This window comes from Dendropsophus ebraccatus, chromosome 1 (assembly GCF_027789765.1).
Source record: "Dendropsophus ebraccatus isolate aDenEbr1 chromosome 1, aDenEbr1.pat, whole genome shotgun sequence".
In the NCBI taxonomy this organism is placed as follows: Eukaryota; Metazoa; Chordata; class Amphibia; order Anura; family Hylidae; genus Dendropsophus; species Dendropsophus ebraccatus.
Genome location: NC_091454.1, coordinates 191,415,585 through 191,436,941, shown reverse-complemented (window position 1 = coordinate 191,436,941; position 21,357 = coordinate 191,415,585). Strand labels below are relative to the sequence as shown.

Below are 21,357 nucleotides of genomic sequence, written 5' to 3'. Positions count from 1 at the left end.
GGAATAAGATGGCACATCTTGGAAAATCTATCCACAACTACCCAAATGACAGTTTTTCCCCTGGACAGGGGCAGGTCAGTAATGAAATCCATCGATATATGTGTCCATGGTCTCGTAGGCACCGGTAGCGGATGTAATAATCCTTCAGGTGGCCTTCGAGGGACCTTGGACCTAGCACAAGTCTCACATGCCTCAACAAAAGCTTTCACATCTCGGGCCCAGGAAGGCCACCAGTAGTGGCGCGAGAGCAAGAACTTGGTTCCTGCCACCCCTGGGTGTCCAGCCAACACAGAGCTATGAATCTCTTCCAAGACCCGGAGACGAAGATCCGGAGGTACAAACAAGCAGGAGTCCGGAGTATTTCGGGGTGCCAAGGACTGAGACTCAGCGATCTGGGTCACCAGGTCCTGTTGTAGGACAGACACCACCACACCGGGTTTTAAAATCGTATCGGGCTGGTTCATGGGAGAATTTTCTATGTCAAAACTACGAGACAGGGCGTCAGCCTTGACATTTTTGTAACCAGGCCGGTACATGATCTCAAAGTTAAACCTTGAGAAAAACAGAGCCCACCTGGCTTGACGTGGGGTGAGACGTTTAGCACTGTCTAAGTACATCAAGTTCAGTAAGCACGACCACCTTATTTTTGGCACCCTCCAGGAAGTGTCTCCACTCATCAAACGCCAACTTGATAGCCAATAATTCTCTATTGCCAATATCATAATTACATTCGGCCTGGGAGAACTTCCTGGAGAAGTAGGCAACAGGACGAAGGTTGGTAAAAGTGCTAGATCCCTGGGATAACACTGCTCCCACACCCACCTCAGATGCGTCCACCTCCACTATAAAGGGGCGCTCAAAATCAGGCTGAGCCAGCACTGGAGCTTCTGTAAAACATCGCCGAAGTTTATCGAATGCCATGATTACTTCTGGGGACCAGTTAACTAAGTCCGCCCCCTTCCTAGTCAAATCCGTAAGGGGTTTGGCTACCAGTGAGAAGTCTTTAATAAATTTTCGGTAGTAATTTGCAAATCACAAGAACCTTTGCAGGGCCTTCAGGTTATTGGGTCGCTCCCAGTTTTCAATGGCAGTACATAGGGCTGGCTAATATGTCAGACTAACACAGACACAACCAGACAGTGGGCCCTATCTGAACCACCCACTGTCCCTGCCTAATTGCCTCAGCCGACCCTAGGCGGTCGCGGACAACCACGGAGACGTTCCCTGCGCTATATACGTGATACACAAAACAATACGGACAGACGAACACAATAAGGAATAGTAAACCAGGCCGGGTCAAACCACACGGGCAACGTAGTACAAAATCAGTAATCCAAAAGAGTAGTCACAAGTCAGGCAGGAGGTCAGAAAAACGAGTCGAGCAGTAGGAGGGATAGGACGGGGAGCGCAGGAATATACAAGGGAGAGCTGGGACCAGGAATACACCTAATTAGCCAGCGCTGGGACTCAGTCTGTGCTTAGCTTTTATGCTGACCAAGAGCCCGGTCTGGATCCTTATTGGACCGGCGCTCTGATCTTCCAGGTACAGACAGGCAGAGAAACCTGTCAATCACAGCAACAACACAGGTGTAAAATCAAGACCAGGAGCTTCTCAGCTTAACTCCTGCATAGCCAGAAGCTGAGAAGCAATCGGGTGTGGCACACAAAGGCAAAACACCAGGTCCAGTTCACACAGGCTACTGCAGATTCCTGACATTTTTATACTTTAATTTTTTATACTAAAATAACTAGACTTAGCATGTGCTTATATGAAAGAAGTTGAGAAATAGACTTCAGAACCACAGGGAATTTTTCTCTTTTGCTTTTTTTCTTAGAGGTGTTATCCACTTTGAACTGCCCTTTTTTGTTAATTCTATCGAGAGGAAAAAAAAAAGAGGTAGCACATCCATAAACTGACCATCTGCTTCTTAGCTCTATATACTACAAACATCAGGAGTTAGTTACAATATAAAATATATCCTGTCCCCTCTTTTTTTTTTTGCTTGGTTCAGCAGTTCTCCCCCACCCAGGTGAATTTAATTATTAAAGGGGAACTCCAGGTAGAGGTTAAAAAAAATGAAACTTTTGCAGAAGCATAATGCATTACTTACCTGTCTATCCCAGTTTTGAAACTATCAAAAATCCATTTGTTTGGGGGGGGGGGGGGGGGGTTTGTTCTGTTTTGTGTTCCTGTCCTTCCTGGTTGATGAGTTCCCAGAATGCAATGTTTTCCCTCAGCTAATCATCACAGCCGCAGCTGCTTCTGGCCAGACAGAGATGGTGAATCACTCAGGGGATTGGGGGATCCAGCCAAGCCTCCTGTCTGCATCATCAGCCTGTCCTCAGCAAACACACACAGTGTGAGACAGAAGCCTGGAACATTTGTCTCCTAAGGGGGTATAGCAGAAGGAGCGGGAGACAATGTGAATTGGCACAGAGGCCATTTTTTTTCACTTCCTGGATTTCTATCAGCTTCCAGTGTGACAGAACCACACAGATATGGCAATACATTGTATAGACACATCTAGATAACTTTTAATGTACTTTTAATAGAAAACAAGTTTTTCTTATCCGGAGTTCCCCTTTAAGTGTATACAGGGTCAGAACCCGGCTCCCCTGGCTTTTAGCTGAGAGCACAGGGTAAGGCTTCATGCACACGGAGTAAAAGTGGCCCGAATTCCACAACGGAATGCCGCCAGCCTCCCTGTCATAATGACAGTCTATAGGAGGCTCGTCCATTTCCTCTCTCCACTGTGAAGAATTAACATGTTCATTCTTCAGCACAAAGAGAGGAGGCGCGCGAGCCTGAGTGGGCACTGCGCTGAGTGGGTGGGCACCGTCAATATATAGGTACACATTTAGACAATATGCACAACCACAAAGCAACCAGGTTTGTCCTCCAGTGTGAGAGATGCTTTATGTTGCCTTTCGTTGCTCACCCTAAGGGCCCATTCACACTGAGCAAAAAGGGGGAAATTCCGAGTGGAACCCGCAATGTGGACTCCACTCAAAAACCTGTCTGCCTTACTGTCTCAATGTGATGTCTCCTCTCAAAGAATTGAAATGTCTGGCATTACAAATATTTGTAATAGGGCAAAACACTATACTAAGGTCTTTTTGAGCAACACAATACTTAGGTGGCTGGTATATGTCGAAGTATCACCTGAATGTCAGAACCTCACACTTCCTCTTGCCTTCTTCCCATAGTGTATCCTGGTACCAGCTTTTCCTCTGGTATGGCAATGATCAGACATGATTCACCAGACCTGGGAGCCTTTTTCAATTGCTCTTTTTCTGTCCAATTCTGACCCTTATGTGTCACCTCTAGGCACTTATGGAGTGGGGAGGAGTCACTGTGAGTCACTGTGAGTCACTAGATAGATAGATAGATAGATAGATAGATAGATAGATAGATAGATAGGACATAGATAGATAGATAGATAGATAGATAGATAGATAGATAGATAGATAGAAGATAGATAGATAAATAGATAGGAGATAGATAGATAGATAGATAGATAGATAGATAGATAGATAGATAGAAGATAGATGGATGGATGGATGGATAGATGGATAGATAGATAGATAGATAGATAGATAGATAGATAGATAGATAGATAGATAGATAGATAGGACATAGATAGATAGATAGATAGATAGATAGATAGATAGAAGATAGATAGATAAATAGATAGATAGGAGATAGATAGATAGATAGATAGATAGATAGATAGATAGATAGAAGATAGATAGATGGATGGATAGATAGATAGATAGAAGGTTCCCTCCCTTTCTTCTTAGGTCAGTGTGCCATGTAGGAGAGAACATCTGCAAATTCTTTCTGCAGCATTGTGTATATCCTTTGATCCCAATCTATTGTTATATTAACCACAGGGAAAGACCCAGACTAAAAATGAGTGGCTGAAATGTAGAAAACATGGATGATGCTTATGGATACTTACTGTAAGTACGGAATAAATCCTCCCGGTTACATTATGTGGGAAAGGCCATACAAACATTTTCATTTCACAATCAAGATAATAAATGGATGATGAAATCCAGTGTCTCGGGATCCTGTGCTGTCTCATCATTATGTCTAAGGACGAGGTGATGAGGCCGCATAGGGTGGTGTCATATACACAAGGTATTGTCCTCATACTTCACAAAATAAACGTACAGAAAGTTGTCATTGTTTAGTGTTTTAACATGACCCCAAGTAGAAGAAAACTAAGAAGAGGTTTTCTATGGGGATTTGCTGCTGCTCTGGATGGTTCCTGTTATGGACAGAGGTGGCAGCAGAGAGCACTGTGTCAGACTGGAGAGAATACACCACTTCCTGCAGGGCATACAGCAGCTAAGTACTGGAATGTGTGAGATTTGTAAATAGATATAAATTACATATCTCTTTTACTTTCTGACACCAGTTGATTTGAGAAAATATTTTTTCCAGAGTATCCCTTCAACATCCATAATTTATTGTGCATGGTGTATGATCTTCTTAAGCAAATTAGAAAATGTCAGTACCCTGTAAGAATTGCAATTGTCTGTAAAAAGAGTTAGAGGGAAAATTTCATGTGATCAGATTCCGTGTACGAGTTTTACAATGCCATCAGCAGATGACTAAGTTCCATAGAGCCAAAGAGAAATAAATTGCCCATGGTATGCCATCTTCCTGAATGGTAACTATAGCCTGTAATTACGGAGAAGAATGCACACAGTTTCCTCTGGGTACAGTCAGTATATTTGGCAGGTTAGGATGGGTTTATGACTGAAGCCATTACTCAGGCTCAGATCATTGCACAGACAAAGTGGTCAGTAAGTACAGACACTTATTCCAAATTGTACGCAGCTGTTTCAGTTAGTTTAGTCTGTACAAGATATAGACACCACAGCTCTTTGGAGATGGGGCTGTGGACAGTCCACTGTGCAGCAATCTGTTGAGAAATTCAATCAATGCTATTGTCTGATGTGTTATTGATACAAATACTACTTGTGGTATCACCAGTCTGACACAGTTCTCTCTGCTGCCATCTCTGTCCATGCCAGGAACTGACCAGAGCCGCAGCAAATCACCATAGAAAACCTCTCCTGCTCTGGACAGTTCCTGTCAGGGACAGAGGTGGCAGCAGAGAGCACTGTGTCAGACTGGAAACAATACACCACTTCCTGCAGGGCATATAGCAGCTTATAAGTACTGACAGAATAGAGATTTTTAAATAGAAATAATTTACAAATCTGAATAACTTTCTGGCATCGGTTGATTTGTAATTAATTTTTTTCCACTGGACTATCCCTTTAAGTTGACTTTAAGCATTTTTATCATAGCAAATAAACAGTTGGGGGCAGTTTAGGAAAGGTGACTGATAAGCAGAGAAAGAGGAATTTTTCTCTAGTAAGATATATTACATAGTTTCTTATATTCTTTTGTACTATTGATTTAATACAAAGTTTGAAACAAATGTTTATAGTTTATTTATTTTTATGAATTTGTTGCTGGGAAAACTGGATGACTGGCTACTATGGCGGCCATTACAGTTCCCACAGGGTTAGTCACCCAGATTTCCTAGATTCCTGAATGGCAAATCTATATAGTCATACATATCCTGTGTTGGCAATGTTACATAACTTTACATAGTTGCCATTCAGAAGTCTGGGAAAGTTAGTTCATAAGTTTATAAAACATGTAATGTGACCATATATTTCCCCAATAACACTGACATTGCTAGGAAATAGCAAGTTAAATAGACTTACAGTTACTGGTATATACACTGTGAAGTTTTCACAGTTCTAGCAAACATTTCTTTTAATAAAGGAACCTAAATGTGCCTCTTTCTATTAAATTTGTGTATAACTCCATTTATTTAAAGTTTTAAATTCCATAATATGTGGGTGCAATACCTGCAATACACCACTAGGTGGAGGCTCTGCAATACAAATGATTCCCTTTTAGAATTCCATTCACTCTCTATGCACAAGGGAAGCCGCTGGGTATTTACAGTATAAACATATCTGAGGTGCACTCATGTACGAAATAGATTACTGAGACTACAAGAATCAGGAAAATGTGCATGAAACTGGATTTGTTCAGAAAGGCGACACTGTGTTTTATTCATAGGGAGGGGATCAATGAGTTTGCTGTTCCAGAGAAAAGTCCCAAGACATGTCACTTCTTTTGGCCGATAGCGGAATACGCTGGCCCATAGAATGGTGTCTATGGAGCCGACAGAATCCCACGGAGTTTATCCGCGAGAATTCCGTAGTGTGAACCCTTACAGCAGAATATAGTTGCAACACTGTTCAGGTAAAAACAATGAAGACACCATACTTGCCTGCCCCTGTTCCTCCGGCATGCTCCTGTCTGCTTCTTTGATTCCCGGCTCACTGATCGCCTGATTAGCCAATCACTGTGCTGTCCCCTGAAGCCAGTGATTGGCTGAGCTGACTGTCAGTGAGCCGGGACCCAAAGAAGCAGACGGGAGCGTGCCGGAGGAACAGGGGCAGGTAAGTACAGTGTCTTCATTATTTTTACCGGAACGGCGTGGAAGTAGTTGCAGAAACTGGCGCTACATTCATGCAGCGCATATTAATGTAGGACTATAGACTCTAATGGTAACTAGTATTGCAAAGGATATGCTGCAATATGTGCAGTGTGAAATATGTGATGTGAGTGTGAGTACGCTGGTCTGTAGGGGGGGGGGATGCAGAACACATGCAAGCCACTTACTACAGTTGATATTAGTGCAGTAGCTAGTACCATGGAGGAAGACCATGTTTCGCCTGCCTCGATGGTAGCTAGCTGGGTACTTTGGAGAAAAAAAAATAGTTTTTAAATCAACTGGTGTCAGAAAGTTATACAGATTTGTAAATTATTTCTATTAAAAAATCTCAAGCTATCCAGTATCTATCAGCTGCTGTATGTCCTGCAGGAGGTGGTGTATTCTTTCCAGTCTGACACAGTGCTCTCTGCTGCCACCTCTGTCAATGTCAGGAGAAGAGGTTTTCTATAGGAATTTGCTGCTGAATAGGTTTATTGTTCTTTTATTCCATGAAAAAAATTATAGGAATCCTACAGAACTAATGTAACCAATCAGATCCCAGGTCTTATGCATGCTGCATCCTGATTGGTTCTTATGTAAAACTCTTCTTTTACAAAAAACTCTAATATATTGAATGCCAACAAGAAGGTCCCCCAAATATTCTACTGTAGCCCTTTATAAAACTGTCCCTACACAACCACAAATTGACACTGGGCCAAATAATCCTATGCAAACCTTATATGCATAAAATATACAGAACACGGTTTGTACAAATAAGTCTGGGCACATTGATAAAAGAGATCAGTGTATTTTGCACTTCAGGGTGCAGCATGAATATAAAAATCTGCTCTAAGGCAGAAAAGTTTCCCTTTGTGGACACCGCCAGCTAGTGGAAGGGGTTAATAGGTCAGAGAATTCTTCCTGGAAACCAGGTATGTAAATGAACTGTCCTTCAGAAGGAAAACAGCTGCTGACTCTCTAGTGCCACCTAGTGGAGGTAGCTGTCCAGTCAATTTCTGACCGATTAAAGAGCCTTGAAACATATTTGTTGTCCATAGCAACCAAAGTGAATGTACCATAAGGTACACCGCTGTGGGTATTACACCTTAATAGAACGGCGCGCATGTCCCCAGTCTTTTTGGGAGCACCAGTCTGCCCCAGAGCACTGAAGGGCCCGCCGGCACCTAGTGTGACATAATCCTCAACATCCCCACCACCCTTGACGCAGCTCCATTGATTCGTCACAGAGGGGAGGGGAGATCGTCACACAGGGGGCTGTCGTGCTCTGGGGCCGGCTGGTACTTCCGAAAAAACTGGCGCCATGCACGGTTTAAAAAAAAAAGGACTGTGCCACTGATATCCCCGCATGGATTAAAGGGGTAGTGCAGCGCTAAAGAATTATTTACAAAATAACACACATTACAAAGTTATACAACTTGTGTTATGTATGTGAATGGACCCTTCCCCATGTTCCCTCCACCCACACTAGACCCAGAAGTGTGGTGCATTATACTCACTGCATCTCGTGTCGACCCCCGTCCACCATCTTGTGACAATGGCGTCGTCTTCAGGAGGCCGGCTGAACCCCTCCATCCATCCCTCATGCCGGCCCGCCTATGCCGCGGCTGAGCACAGTTATGACGCGGCAGAGGGGGGCCGGCATAAGGGACGGATGGAGCGGTTTGGCCGGCCTCCCGAAGATTACATCATTGTCCCAAGATGGCGGAAGCGGGTCAACACGAGATGCAGTGAGTATAATGCACCATACTTCCGGGTCTAGCGTGGGTGGGGGGAAACACGGGGAAGGGGGCCATTCACATACATAACATACATTAGAGAGTTGTATAACTTGTAATGTGTGTTATTTTGTGAATAATTGTTTAGTGCCGCACTACCCCTTTAAATTAAGGTATAATACACAAATAGTGGTACATACACTTTAAATATCTGGTTGCAATGGGCAACAAAGACATTTTCTCTTTTAGATGGTTTCTATTTAGTGTAATGGCTATAGCCAAAGTATTATTTATAAAAACCTGTTTTTCTCTACATCTGATGGGCCAGGGAAGTGCAACCGAGCTGCTTAAGTGCCACAGCATCACTCACCTCCTGGATTGCACTTCCCCTCCCAGCCTACATGATTGATATTAAAGAGTTCTGCGCTTGAGGTCAAGCCTAGAAAATCATTGAAACAGAGCAGGAAGGGGAAACCAGAAGGTGAGAGATGCTTTGGCACTCGGCCCCACCTCCTTGACACTTTAGCCACACCAAAAAAACACTGTTTACAGAGTAGTGTTGTTTTTTGGAAGAAAGCTGCCATGTTCCAATAAAAAGAGATTTGTTAAAAAAACAAAACAAAGCTGCCATGTTTTTCTTAGCCTGGATAGCCCCTTTAAAGGATATCTGTCACTTAAAAAAAAAAGAAAACACTTCCATGTGAAACGTTTTTATTGGTTTGGGGCCGGACGTTTAGACCCCCAGCAGTCGTTAGAGCCAGGAGAAGCACAGTTTAATGTTTGCCTCCTAGGCTCACTCCCTTTTCTGTCTCACGACAGAAGACGGCCTCTATTGTAAGTCTGTTGCGGCCTTCTTCTGCAGCAAGACAGAGATCGTCTTTACCTAATGATCGAAAGGGGGTCTGGACACAAATAACCCCAAATAGACCACAAATAATTAAACAAAATAGTGCAACTATTGGCCGTTCTGAGCCACTCTGCTAAAGTGGACAGGGCTTATTGTGGAGGTGTGGCTGCCCTCCTCTCCAAATTTTCTCCAATTTACACCTGCACAGTGTTAAAGGGGTTATCCAGTGAAAATCTTGGTCTCAGAAAGTTCTATATACTTATCAGCTGCTGTAAGTCCTGCAGGAAAGGTTGTATTCTTTCCAGTCTGACACAGTGCGCCCTGCTGCCATCTCTGTCAGAGGCAAGAACTGTCCAGAACAGCAGCAACTTCCCATCGAAAACCCCTCCTGCTCTGGACAGTTCCTTTCATGGACAGAGGTGGCAGTAGAGAGCACTGTGTCAGACTGAAATGAAAACAACATTTCATGCGGGACATACAGCAGCTGATAAGTATGGGAAGATTTGAGACTTTTCAATAGAAGTAAATTACAAATCTATATAACTTTCTAAAACCAGTTGATTTGAAAGCAAAAGATTTCACTGAATAACCCCTTCAGTCTAAGGGGGAGATTTATGAAAGGGTGTAAATATACACCCAGGGGGTAGAGTTATTAAACTGGTGTAAAGTAGAGTTGCCCCTAGCAACCAGATTCCACTTTTCTTTTCTCACAGACTCTTTGAAAAATAATAGGTGGAATCTGATTGGTTGCTAGGGGCAACTGAGCCAGTTTCACTTTACACCATGTTTGATAAATCTCCCCCCTGGTGTACACTGCCCACAACAACCAATCACAGCTCAGCTTTCAGCTCTGGTAAAATATAAGAGGAGCTGTGATTGGTTTCTGAGGGCAGTTTACACCAGGTGTATATTCACACCTTTTCATAAATCTCCCCCCAAGGGTTTATTCCCAAGTTCTGTGAAACGCGAAACCACTGGACAGGAAAGCCCTGTAGTGGATTCTTTCCCTGCTCAGCATGATCTATCAATATGATGGCGGGAGCGGGGAAAGTGTTTGAATCTTCGCTGTACTGTAGTGACAGGCTGCTTCATTAGAGTGCCACAAAGGTTCCAGGCATCATATTGGTAGATCATACCGAGCAGGGAAAGAGTCCACTACAGGGCGTTCCTGTCCGTAGGTTCCGCATTTCACAGAACTTGTTAATAAGCCCTAAGAATTAGACAATTTTAGTCATTTTTCTCTGTCTGTTTTCCCTAGATCTGAGGGGGCGAGCCTATGGCCCCCCAGCTGCTGCAAAACTACATACCTGGGCTGCCAAAGCCATATCTTTGGTTGTCCAGTCATGATGGGACTTGTAATTTTGCAACAACACCATCGCTGCCATTGATCAAGGCGTGGTTGGTTTGCACCCCATGGCACCAGGACACATGCCCCCCATTCATACTCCTGCGTATATGTATATCATCTGCTTTATATACTTCCTGAAAAAGTTTAATATCATCCAATATGGCACAGGGGTTGCCACCCAGCTTTCCAAGACTTCTGACCTGTCTGTGTAGGAATATCATATGATAGCAAAGAATGTAGCTTTAAATTACTAGATTAACACTCAGGTGTCTGGGAAAGCTGGGTGACAACTCCAGTGGAATTGATGATCACTTTATTAGTTGTCACTCAATAAAGAAACCACTGATTCTTGCTTTTTGACTTAGGAAGAAGCGATTGTAAATTTCTTCCACTTGAAAGCCTGTATGACAGCAGCGGAGAGGAGAGTCCTCAGCTGGGAAGGGGGAGGGCCCATAGTGAGAAGTCAGAGAGCTCTGACAAGAGGCTTCAATGCTCTGAGCTCAGGGAGAGGACACACATACTGTAGACCTGCTCCCCATACAACACAACTCCACCAAGAAGGAGAACCCAAAACAAACAGCAAGAAGCCTCAGGCACTTTCTTAAACTGCATACTTAAAGGGATAGTGCTGTCTTCACTTCTATCCTCATCACTGTGTCTTTTTTTTTTTTCGCTACTATTACTTAAAGAGTCTTCCAGGGGCTGATCCGGGATTGTTCCTGCTCATATCTTGGATATACTACACCTGACTATTCTCCGAGCTTCCAGGATGGAAGTCCCACACCCTGAAAATACATTGTAACTACTATAACTATAAAGAACAAACGCTCACAAGGATCCTTATTTGTCTACGATGTTAATATTTATTCATGTCCTGTGAGTTTCCAGTCTCCGAATGCTCTCGGCTGGCTGGCCAATGGAGGAAGCAGCCAGTGTTCTTGTAGACTGAATTGGCTGTGCCTGGCAAGAAGGTGAGTCAGTCACTTTCAGGAGAGCCTTGTCGGTGTCACCTAAAGGGTCACTATCTCCGCACCTCCGCGTGGGACTTGGCTGTCATTTCCTGGCTGCTGGCGATTGGGGATCCACAGCTGAACAATGCTGCTGTCATCTGCAGGGTACATCATGCTGCTTATCTTAGGTAGGTCACTTCATAAAACTTATTGTGGGTATTGCTTGATGAGGTATAACATGAAGTTAAAGGGTCCCAGTGCAAAATCTGTAACAGGGTCCCCATCTTCAATGTGCCAGTGGCCTGGGAGGTACCCCTAAGGTATCAGGGTCTGGGTGCAATCCCTTCTGCTTTCGTTAGAGCTGCGACCCTATCTATTTTACAGGTGTTCAGCTATATGCAACATTGAGGGTTTTTTTAAAAAAAAAAATTCACATTGTCCTCACTTGTCCTATTCCATGAAGCGATTTTTTGACGATTAACGATATACGACCAAAGACCGCTATGGCAAATGACCCAAAATCGTCCGCCCAATTACACGGAATGATGATCGTTACTTATGATTGTTCTTGCAGTCATCCTACTGCGATCGGCCAGACGGCTTCTTATTACACCGAACGATGTGCAAACGATCCACAATAAAAATAGGTCCGAATTCTATCAAGCGGCCAACGATTTCTCATTGGTCGTTTAACCGTTGTCTGCTATTACACAAAAAGATTATTGTTCAATTGAAATTAAAATCGTTCAATCATCCCGTGCAATAGGTCCCTAGGACTGCTATAACATCTCCTATCTCATAAGTTTTCTGATAGATCCCCATTCAGCCGGATATGATCATCGCCCTGACACTACAGACATAGCTATCCATGGTACCAGTGCTATTTATTGCTCATCTCTGCTGAACTATGGCCGGCTTACGATGAAGTAACCAAACAGGATCTGTATTTCCACCCATTACTCTTTGGTCACACTTCCATTGCCAGCTCTAGTCTACAATGGATCATGTACTGATCTACATTGTCCAACAATGGTTGGTATCAGTATGGACAACACTCAGAATGTGGGGGTCTCCATCCTTCTCCATCCCCCAGGCTCAACATTCTGTAACTGGGGATGAATACCCATATTATTGAGCTATACAATAAGTGTGTACCACACATTGTAGGGTTGGATACATTGTTTGATTATTGTAGACAATCTACAATTGTGGACATGAGTACAAGAGCCTGGTGAATTGTGGGGTCTTGTCGCCTCAAACATTAGGTAAATGATTGAATTACTGAAGGATTAAACAACGTGAGTAAGGTTTATACTATGATAATCCTTCAAGCAATGTTAGACTGGGTAGGCAGTGATGTCATCACTTATATATGGAGTCATTAGTCTTGTATAACATAGAATAACAAACTTGTTTCTGTCCTTATCCATCTCTGTAAGAACAGTCACATATAAATATAATAGTAATAGTTTCCATGCATAAGATGGAATAGTTGGTCATAGAAGTGGGATTTGTTTTCCCCGACACCTTTGGTAAGATATATTTTGTCCCTCTGCCCCTTTCATAAAGTCTTCACCACCCCAAAGGTCTGATCCATCCCAGTAGGCCCTGGTTACATAATGGCAGGGTCTTTCACTGTACCTTCTGGCCTGACTCAGCATGCTACCCAATGACCCCATGACGTCAAAAAGCTGCATTGTATAGGGCTGGCCTCAAATTTCCTTTTTCTGATAAGATTATTAACAATAGGCTGCCTACCTGATCTGTACAGAAAAGAATAGTGGATATCTAGTTGATCAGTGGGGGTAGATTTTCTGGTCCCACCACCGATCTCTTATGGAGATCAGGAGGAGTTAGCAGCCTTTGGGGTTTTTTTTGATGGTCATCCATAGACTGGCCTCTTCTATAATGTATGTTAGTAATATCTCAGTACTGGATCACCAATGATCTATAACTTTTGGCCAACTTTCCCATTTCCACTCGACCCACCCCCTGCTATCATGCACACTCAGCTCAGAAAGGCGTGCATTTTCTTTCAGTGGGGGATACATTGGATTTCCGCTAGCGATGAGTGAACCTGCCGGATTTCTGGTTCGTACGAACCAGAAATCTCGGCATCTGACTCCCGCTGTCTGCCGACGGGTGGATACACCGTAAGGAACGCCTGGAAAACTGGGATACAGCCTATGGCATAGGCAACAACAATATCACACAACAGTAAATTCAGACTTGTCAGATCTGTATTTTTACTTATGGACTCTTTATCCAAACCCTTAGGTAAATACCTGACACTAGAATGATAATATAGGGGAGGGCTGACATGTTGTCCCTATCCCTGACTATACACACCACCCTGCCGTCACAGTCCTTTGATCCCTGTCCTTGCACGTGATAAACCTACATCTGTCCGGCCTTCTATTCCTTCAGGGCTAGTTATCTATCAACTACATGACAAATACCTGGCCCCCGCCATGAATTCTGTATCCCAGGGGTTCCCCGCTGACTCATTGCTACTTTTGCCTCTGGACTGACATTTCTGTAATAGATCAACAGGAAATTACAGGTAGATGTAGAAACTCTGCTCCGAGTGAAAAACATCCCAACATAGTTCACATTGATGACATTTCTGAGCAAGTTTTACAGAATTTCTCAGTTAACAATTGAAAAACAACTCCCCCTAACTCCCCATGTATATATATATCAGAGGTGAATCTACTTGTCACATTCTCCTCTGCTACATATATGTGTGTGTGTATATATATATATATATATATATATATATATATATATATATATATTATACATATATATATATATACACACACATATAGCGAGGTTATGATTGGTTGCTACAGGCTAAAGGTATTTTGGGACCAGTAGGAAAAATTAACCATAGGCTGGAATGGGCAAAATAATACCTGACTTGTAAGGCCAACGATTGGTCAATGTCATTTTAAACAAGTTCCCTCCGTTTGGTACCCTAAAATAAACCGCTAAGGTCTTAGCTAGTAGGTTTCCCTCTTCCCTGCATACTGCTCTCCACTGCCTGTTCATAGGGAAATTCCACCTCTAGCAGCAGAAGGACCAGGACTGAGCACAGGAAATGGGGTGTGGCTTAGCTAGTGCTAAGCAGAGAAGAAAGTCAGGACTATGTACATGTATCCTCCCCCTAAGGATTCGTATCATCCCAAAAAATTTAAATCAAGGCTGCGCTCATCTCTGACTACCCATAATGTTTTGAGAAGTTGTTCTTTGCAACACATGCTGATGTGCTCTTACTATGTACACAGTGCTGCCTCCTGAATTTGCCTCCACCCATTTACCTCATCTTTACATTATTAACACCAGTAGCAGTTCTTAGACCAGGGCTGCTTTTATAATGTTACCTCTGCCTTGCTGTGATCCTGTAAGTGTTTTCCTTTCTGCTCACATAACACTTTGCAAATTTAAGTCATCAATACTGTTTTCTCCCCAAGTACTGTACTGTGCAAATCTTTACCCCAGAACAGAGCCAGACTATTCAGTCGAGAGCACCTTCTCCAGCATGGCATATAGAGAGGAATAGGTGCTGTCTAGAGATGAGCGAACCGGATTCGGCTTCGAGTCCATCCGAACCCGAATGTTCGGCACTTGATTAGTGGTGGCTGCTGAAGTTGGATAAAGCTCTAAGGTTGTCTGGAAAACATGGATACAGCCAATGACTATATCCATGTTTTCCACAGCATTGATTCAACTTCAGCAGCCACCACTAATCAAATGCCAAAAGTTCGGGTTCGGATGGACTCGAGCATCCTCGAGGTTCGCTCATCTCTAGTGCTGTCCTGTGGTTCACCAGAGAATTAAAAGAAAGGTTAAAAGGTCCTGTTCCCCTGAAATGGAGGGAATGGGAAATAGCTGTGCAACACGGAGGGGGCCCTCAGGGGCCAAATAACAGCAGTGAGAGGCCAAAAATCAACTCGCCACCGCCCTGAAAGTTTAATGTAATAAAATCAGGCAGGTTTTTAAAATTCTTTTGTAAGTACAAGTACTCTTTAACTTTCGTCCTATGAAAATGACAAAATATTATGATAAGATGATGGATAATATAACATGACATGACATAACATGAGTAGGGATTAAAGGGGTTGTTCACAAAAATATCTTTTAAATTAACTGGTGCCAGAAAGTGCCAGAGTTGTAATATATTCTTTTAAAAAATCTTAAGTCTTCCAGTACTTATCAACTGCTGAATGTCCTGCAGTAAGTGGTATTCCTTACAGTCTGAAGAGCAGGAGAGGTTTTCTATGTGGATTTGTTACTGCTATGGACAATTTCTAACATTGACAGAGGTGGCAGCAGAGAGCACTGAGTCACACTGGAGAGAATACACCACTTCCTGCAGGACATACAGCAGCTGATAAGTACTGTAAAACAAAATTTTTATTAGAAGTAAATTACACATGTCTGACACTTGCTAGGACCAGTTGCCAGACTAAAGTAAGTAGTACTGACTATGTGGCAGGGATCTGTATAGGAAAGGCTTAGGGTTCAGTTTAATACAGGCTGCGGATTGCTTGTCAATAATGGCTCTTGTAATCTCAGTAATGACTGCTTATTTTACTGTCCGGCTTGGAGCTTTCTCCTTAAGTGAATAATAAAAACTCCACCTGAAAATCCAATAATTTCCTCTAAATGATGGTAATCTCAGTGATGGTTTTTGTACTTCCCAGATGAGTAAAGAAGAACACAGTCAAATATATTGTCATAAAGTTTCATTATACCAGTGTCCCCCAACCCGCAGCTCTCCAGATGGGGGTGACCGGTGCTGGGTGTAGGGCCCCTCTTTGCTCCGGATGACTGTACCAACCTCCTGGCATTGGGCACCAGGAAGCATATCACTTGTATTTCCTTGGTGGCATCTCTCGATGACTCAGAGAAAGGATGACACCAGAGGTGCGGCTCCTTCTCTCTTGTTTGTTTTTTAATTCAATGATATTAAAACCAGCAATCATCCTGGAGAGACAAAAAAAAAAAAAAATTAACCCCTGACCTTCTGCAGCTACCAATAGGTTGTTGTAGGTAAGGCGTTTAACCTTTGTAAGAGTTCCCATCCTACATTACCAGTCTATAGGATGATACTTAGCACGTGTAGCTAATAAAGTGCACTGGGATTTGGACTAAGTCCAATAGACAACCGCAGAGATGGGACTCCGGATATAACACTGCAGCTGCAGTCACAGCAACGCCATGACCCATATAACTGCACTAAGCGGCACATTGTGGGCCCAGAGGAACATGGCGGCTAGGTGGCATTGGTGTTGCAATTTGTAACACAGCCAAATGCCTCATCGAGACACCTAAGAAGCTATATGCTGTACGTTCCGTTGTATAGGACCCTGGGAGTCTTAATGTAACATATGGAATATAGATGCCTAAACATGGCGTTTCCACATCAGGATTGCTGCCACAAGTCCCTGCCTGACCACATATCTCTGTGAGGGTCATCAGACCCTCGGGACGCAGGGCCATAATACAGATGTGTACACATGCCTACAACCCACCTGTGTAAACCAGCCTGTATAATTATCCTAAATAGTTTCAGTCTGTGTTATGTGCTCCAGAGCTGCATTCACTTTTATGTTGTCATTAGAAACATTCAACAAGGTTCTTCATGTATACCCCTCCTCATCCCCACCGCCCACTTTTTAGCTATACTCCGACAATGCATTGGGGCAGGTAGTTATTTCTACTTCAGATCATACAATGGCAGAATGCAAGTCATCAGATCAAGGTCTGTGCAGACATTGTGCCAGCAGGGTATTTTGGGAGATTTCAGCTCTAAAGCCTATAAAATTGTGAATGCATCTTTGTAACACTGGATTGATACATAATAACTAGTGTTGAGCGAGCATGCTCTATCAAGCATCAGGGTACTCATTGGGGGTGGGGGCAGGGAGATAAATTTACCCATTGAGGGTGGGGGCAGGGAGATAAATTATGCTTTCGTTCTTGGCGTCTTCTTCTTCATCAGCAGTGAGCCAATCAGCGGCTAAGGCAGGGCACCTCTGCAGCCGCTGATTGGCTGAGCGGAAAATAATTTTCGTCTCAGCCACTTATTGGCTGAATGCAGATGAAAGTGCTGAAGATAGAAGATGCTACCGGAGCCCAAGATGGTAAGTATAACCCCCCCAACAGAGTACAGTCTGGCCCCCAGGTGGTTAAGTGGGGGTGCACTTATCCTCCAGACTGTAACTTTCTGAGCTTTTCAGATAGCCCAGACACCCATTCTGTGTTCAAGTCTTCCATTGAATTTAATAGGATTTGTTACTCAAGTCAAGCACTCGAGCATTGAAGAATACTCAACTCAAGTAGCGAGCGCTCAAGCGCTTTAGTGTTCCCTCAACACTAATAATGAATAATGTAAAGCAATGATTTCTTACTGTTGTTTCTATGTAAAGTACATAAGATGGGGTGGTCTCCTGGTGGTTTTACTTGTATTTGCAGTAAATAGAGAACAAACAATTGTGTAGGTGAGGGAAGTCCAGCACTGATGGATAGAATGGTAATGGCTATTTTATTATAACATCAGCATGTTCAGGACACGAAACAAGAATGACCAACGCGTTTCAGGGTCTCTTCTTCCAGTTCTGCGATACCCAGCAGTTTGCGCATGTTGGAGCACTGCAAGATGGGAATCTTTTCTTATTACCATGTTCCCCCGAAAATTAGACATCCTCCTAAAATGAGTCACCCCAACCAGCCTATCAACTAGCCCAAGTAAGGCACCCCCCAGAAAATAGGGCATCCCCACCCTAAACTAAGTAGCCCCCCCCCCCCAAAGTAAGGCCACCCGCCGCCACCCAGGACTTGCCTAATCCCCCTATGGACCTTCACAGCTGGCATAGCAGGCATACTGGTCCATAGCCCCCACGTCCTACCACACATCCAGAAGCACGCTGGAGGTCACCTGACGCATGTCCAATCGCACGCTCCTGGTCCCACTGCTCCATAATGCTTTCCTTTGGAAGGGGAAATGAACAGGTCTGGTACAGTGATATACAGAATCAGGCTCAGTGCACATCTTATTTGGTAAACACCATTGGTGCGTGTGCTAAGGTCCCTGTGTGCATGGTAAGGGTGCCCATGGACCCCACAAGAGTGCCCTTATGGTATACTTTGGGCCAGTAGGCATCAGCATATTTTTCCTTATAAAGGAAAGTATATTGTACAACACTGTGCTAAGCAATGGAGTGCAGTAAAAAATACACACAAACTCAAATTTATTAAGAGGCGCCCTCCTTCTAGTACATATGGCACATCTTCTGGTTGTACGCAAGAAAAGAAAAAAATTATGTTCATCTATAGAGGTGGTATGTTTTTTTCTTGGGAAAACCCCTTGAACTATATGTTCAGGATAACCCTGCTCTTTACTAGCGGATATTTTCTCATATCCGGACATGATGAATAGTTGTATTCTGTACATGATGCTGGATTGTGTGCGTGTATGTACGTGTATGAATACCTTCACTACCCACACATCATTGCTTAGTCACTAGGTTTACAGCAGTTGCCATCAACCCTTGATGTCCAGGGATACTTCCATGTTTTGTCAATTGCTCAGTATCACTTTACTTTCCTGACTCTTTTAATGTATTCATATGTACTGTGCTGGAGGAATAAACTATTGAAAACCATACAATGGGCAATGTCGTAATGATACCCGGCCATCGCATTATAGTGTTCTCTTTGTGTGTCATTGTTCTCATGAGGTGCCAAGCAATAAAAGGTTCCTGGAAGTTGTATTCTAAGTAATTTACATATAATTGACGATACTAAATAATCTTTGTATATAACAGACCTATCATTATCAATACCTGAATGTGTACTGGCCATTCCACCAAACTACGGACGTGGAAAGAGCTATGATCTATGGGGTCTAGATTTTGGGATTCCCACTGATCGCTGAAGTCATAAAACGTGTGACAAGGAATTAACATCCTCAAAGGAGTTCTCCAGCTTTGGCACTTATTTTCTTAAAGGGTACAATGACAAATTGATCACAAATTTTTCCCCTGTGGGAACCTTAGCAGTCAGCTGTTTTCTATGAGAAAACCTGGCAGTATGTGTTCATTTTTTCTGCAATGCCACAACAGGAGGAATTAAAGTGGTACACTGGGCATAATGTAAAAAACCATAGGACATAGGGTGGTGGAAGCATAACAATCAAAGCATACTTACCATCCCCACCATTTACTGTAAGCCTTCTGTCTCCTGAATCTCTTCCTTTGTCCTCATGACCCAGCAGGGACTACCTACTCAGCTAGTCAGTGACTGAAGAGGTGTCCCGTCCCAGTCACTGTATGGCTGAGCTGAGTCGTAATGTCACAAGGAGATACAGGAGACTATTGGAGGACCGTGAGCAGTGATGCAGGGGGGCATGGGGATGGGTAAGTATTGTCATGTTCCCACCACCTGGTGCCCGCTGTGATTTTCAACGTTATCACTGGAATTCTCCTTTAAAGGGGTTATCCAGTGCTACAAAAACATGGCCACTTTCTTCCAGAGACAACACGACTCTAGTCTCTAGTTCAGGTGTGGTTTGCAATTAAGTTCCATTTACTTCAATGGAACTGAGCAGCAAAACCCCAACCAAGCTGGAGACAAGAGTGGGGCTGTTTCTGGAAGAAAGTGGCCATGTTTTTGTAGCGCTGGATAACCCCTTTAAGGATAACACAGTGTCTTTCTAGGCCGTCTATATAGTACAGAACAGGAGAGATCCTCCAGTTTAGGCCTCCTGGACAGAGAACCCCCTTTTGTTAGCCGCAGACCCTATTCCTAATAAGAAGCCAACAAAACATCTAGTGGGGATACAATAAGATGGGCCAGGTTGATTGAGTAGGGTGTGCGGACATCATATGTATAGCCAGCTTTAGGCCTAGTTCACACAAACGTAAAAATAAGGGCAAAATACATCCGCATTTGGATAAATACGGACTGAAATAATGTTCTTAATTTCAGGCCGTATTTATGAAAATACGGATGTATTTTGCCCTTTATCTTTACATTGTGTGAACTAGGCCTTAGATGGAAAGTTGTCAGGATGGAAGTTCTCCTGCACATCTATCTCAGCACTATTAATAGGTTGCAAACAGGTTTACCGCCATACGGTTCATAAAAGAATCTTCCTTTTTAAGCGTGGATAAAATGAGTGACGTGTGCAGGCAGAAGTTAAGGTTTTATGGGACGGGCCCTGTAAAATGTGAAAGCGCCTGTAATGTGTGGAGCGTCAGCTAATATCCAAGTAAGGCAGAGTGCCTCCCAAGGTTTAGAGAGGTAATAGTATCGGTATGCTTATTGTGCTCAGGTGACTGGAGAACATAAAAATGTATATTACGGTGTATACACATCTAAATGGACTTGTATGACTCCACTGGAATACCAATACAATGTGTTACTGTAGGCCTGTAAAAGGTTTAGAGATTTTTGTGTAAAATTATATTGCAGTCCACCCATTAGTCACACATGGTGGAGGCAGCAGCTTACTCAGTCTAGAAAGTATTCATAGACAATGGCTTGTCAGTTCAGGGGGACCAATGGAGTTGCTGAGATTTGGGTGAGTGGAAGGGAGACATATGAGATAGAGTTTATAATATTCTCTTTAAGTTTAATGCTTTGCCAGGTTATTATAACCTACATAGGACGTTCTGGGTCCAGAGAGGGGGCAGGAACCCCCCGAAGGTAAAATGAGTAATTTCACCCAAACCCAATCGTTCGGCCATTGATTAACGTTGCTTGGAAAAGATGGATACAGTCCTCGGCCTCCCAGGTCCAAATCTATTTCCAGGGGCAGAAGGGCAAAGCTGGATTCATTTTGCCCCATTCATCTCTGCTCTGCACAGCTACAAAAAGTGATATACACAATGGAAGTCAATGTAATTTCTGGCAATTTTGGCAAAACTAG

General features: G+C 43.3%; 1 protein-coding gene across 1 annotated transcript in view; it reads left to right on the top strand.

The window, feature by feature from the left end:
• The first annotated feature begins 10,973 nt into the window (after positions 1–10,973).
• The window catches only part of TGFA (transforming growth factor alpha), a 52,042-nt gene continuing 41,658 nt past the window's right edge, over positions 10,974–21,357 (top strand). The window contains exon 1 of the mRNA XM_069942937.1: positions 10,974–11,605. Coding sequence (XP_069799038.1) covers positions 11,563–11,605 — 43 coding nt within the window. The 5' untranslated portion in view covers positions 10,974–11,562. The remainder of the gene's footprint in view (positions 11,606–21,357) is intronic.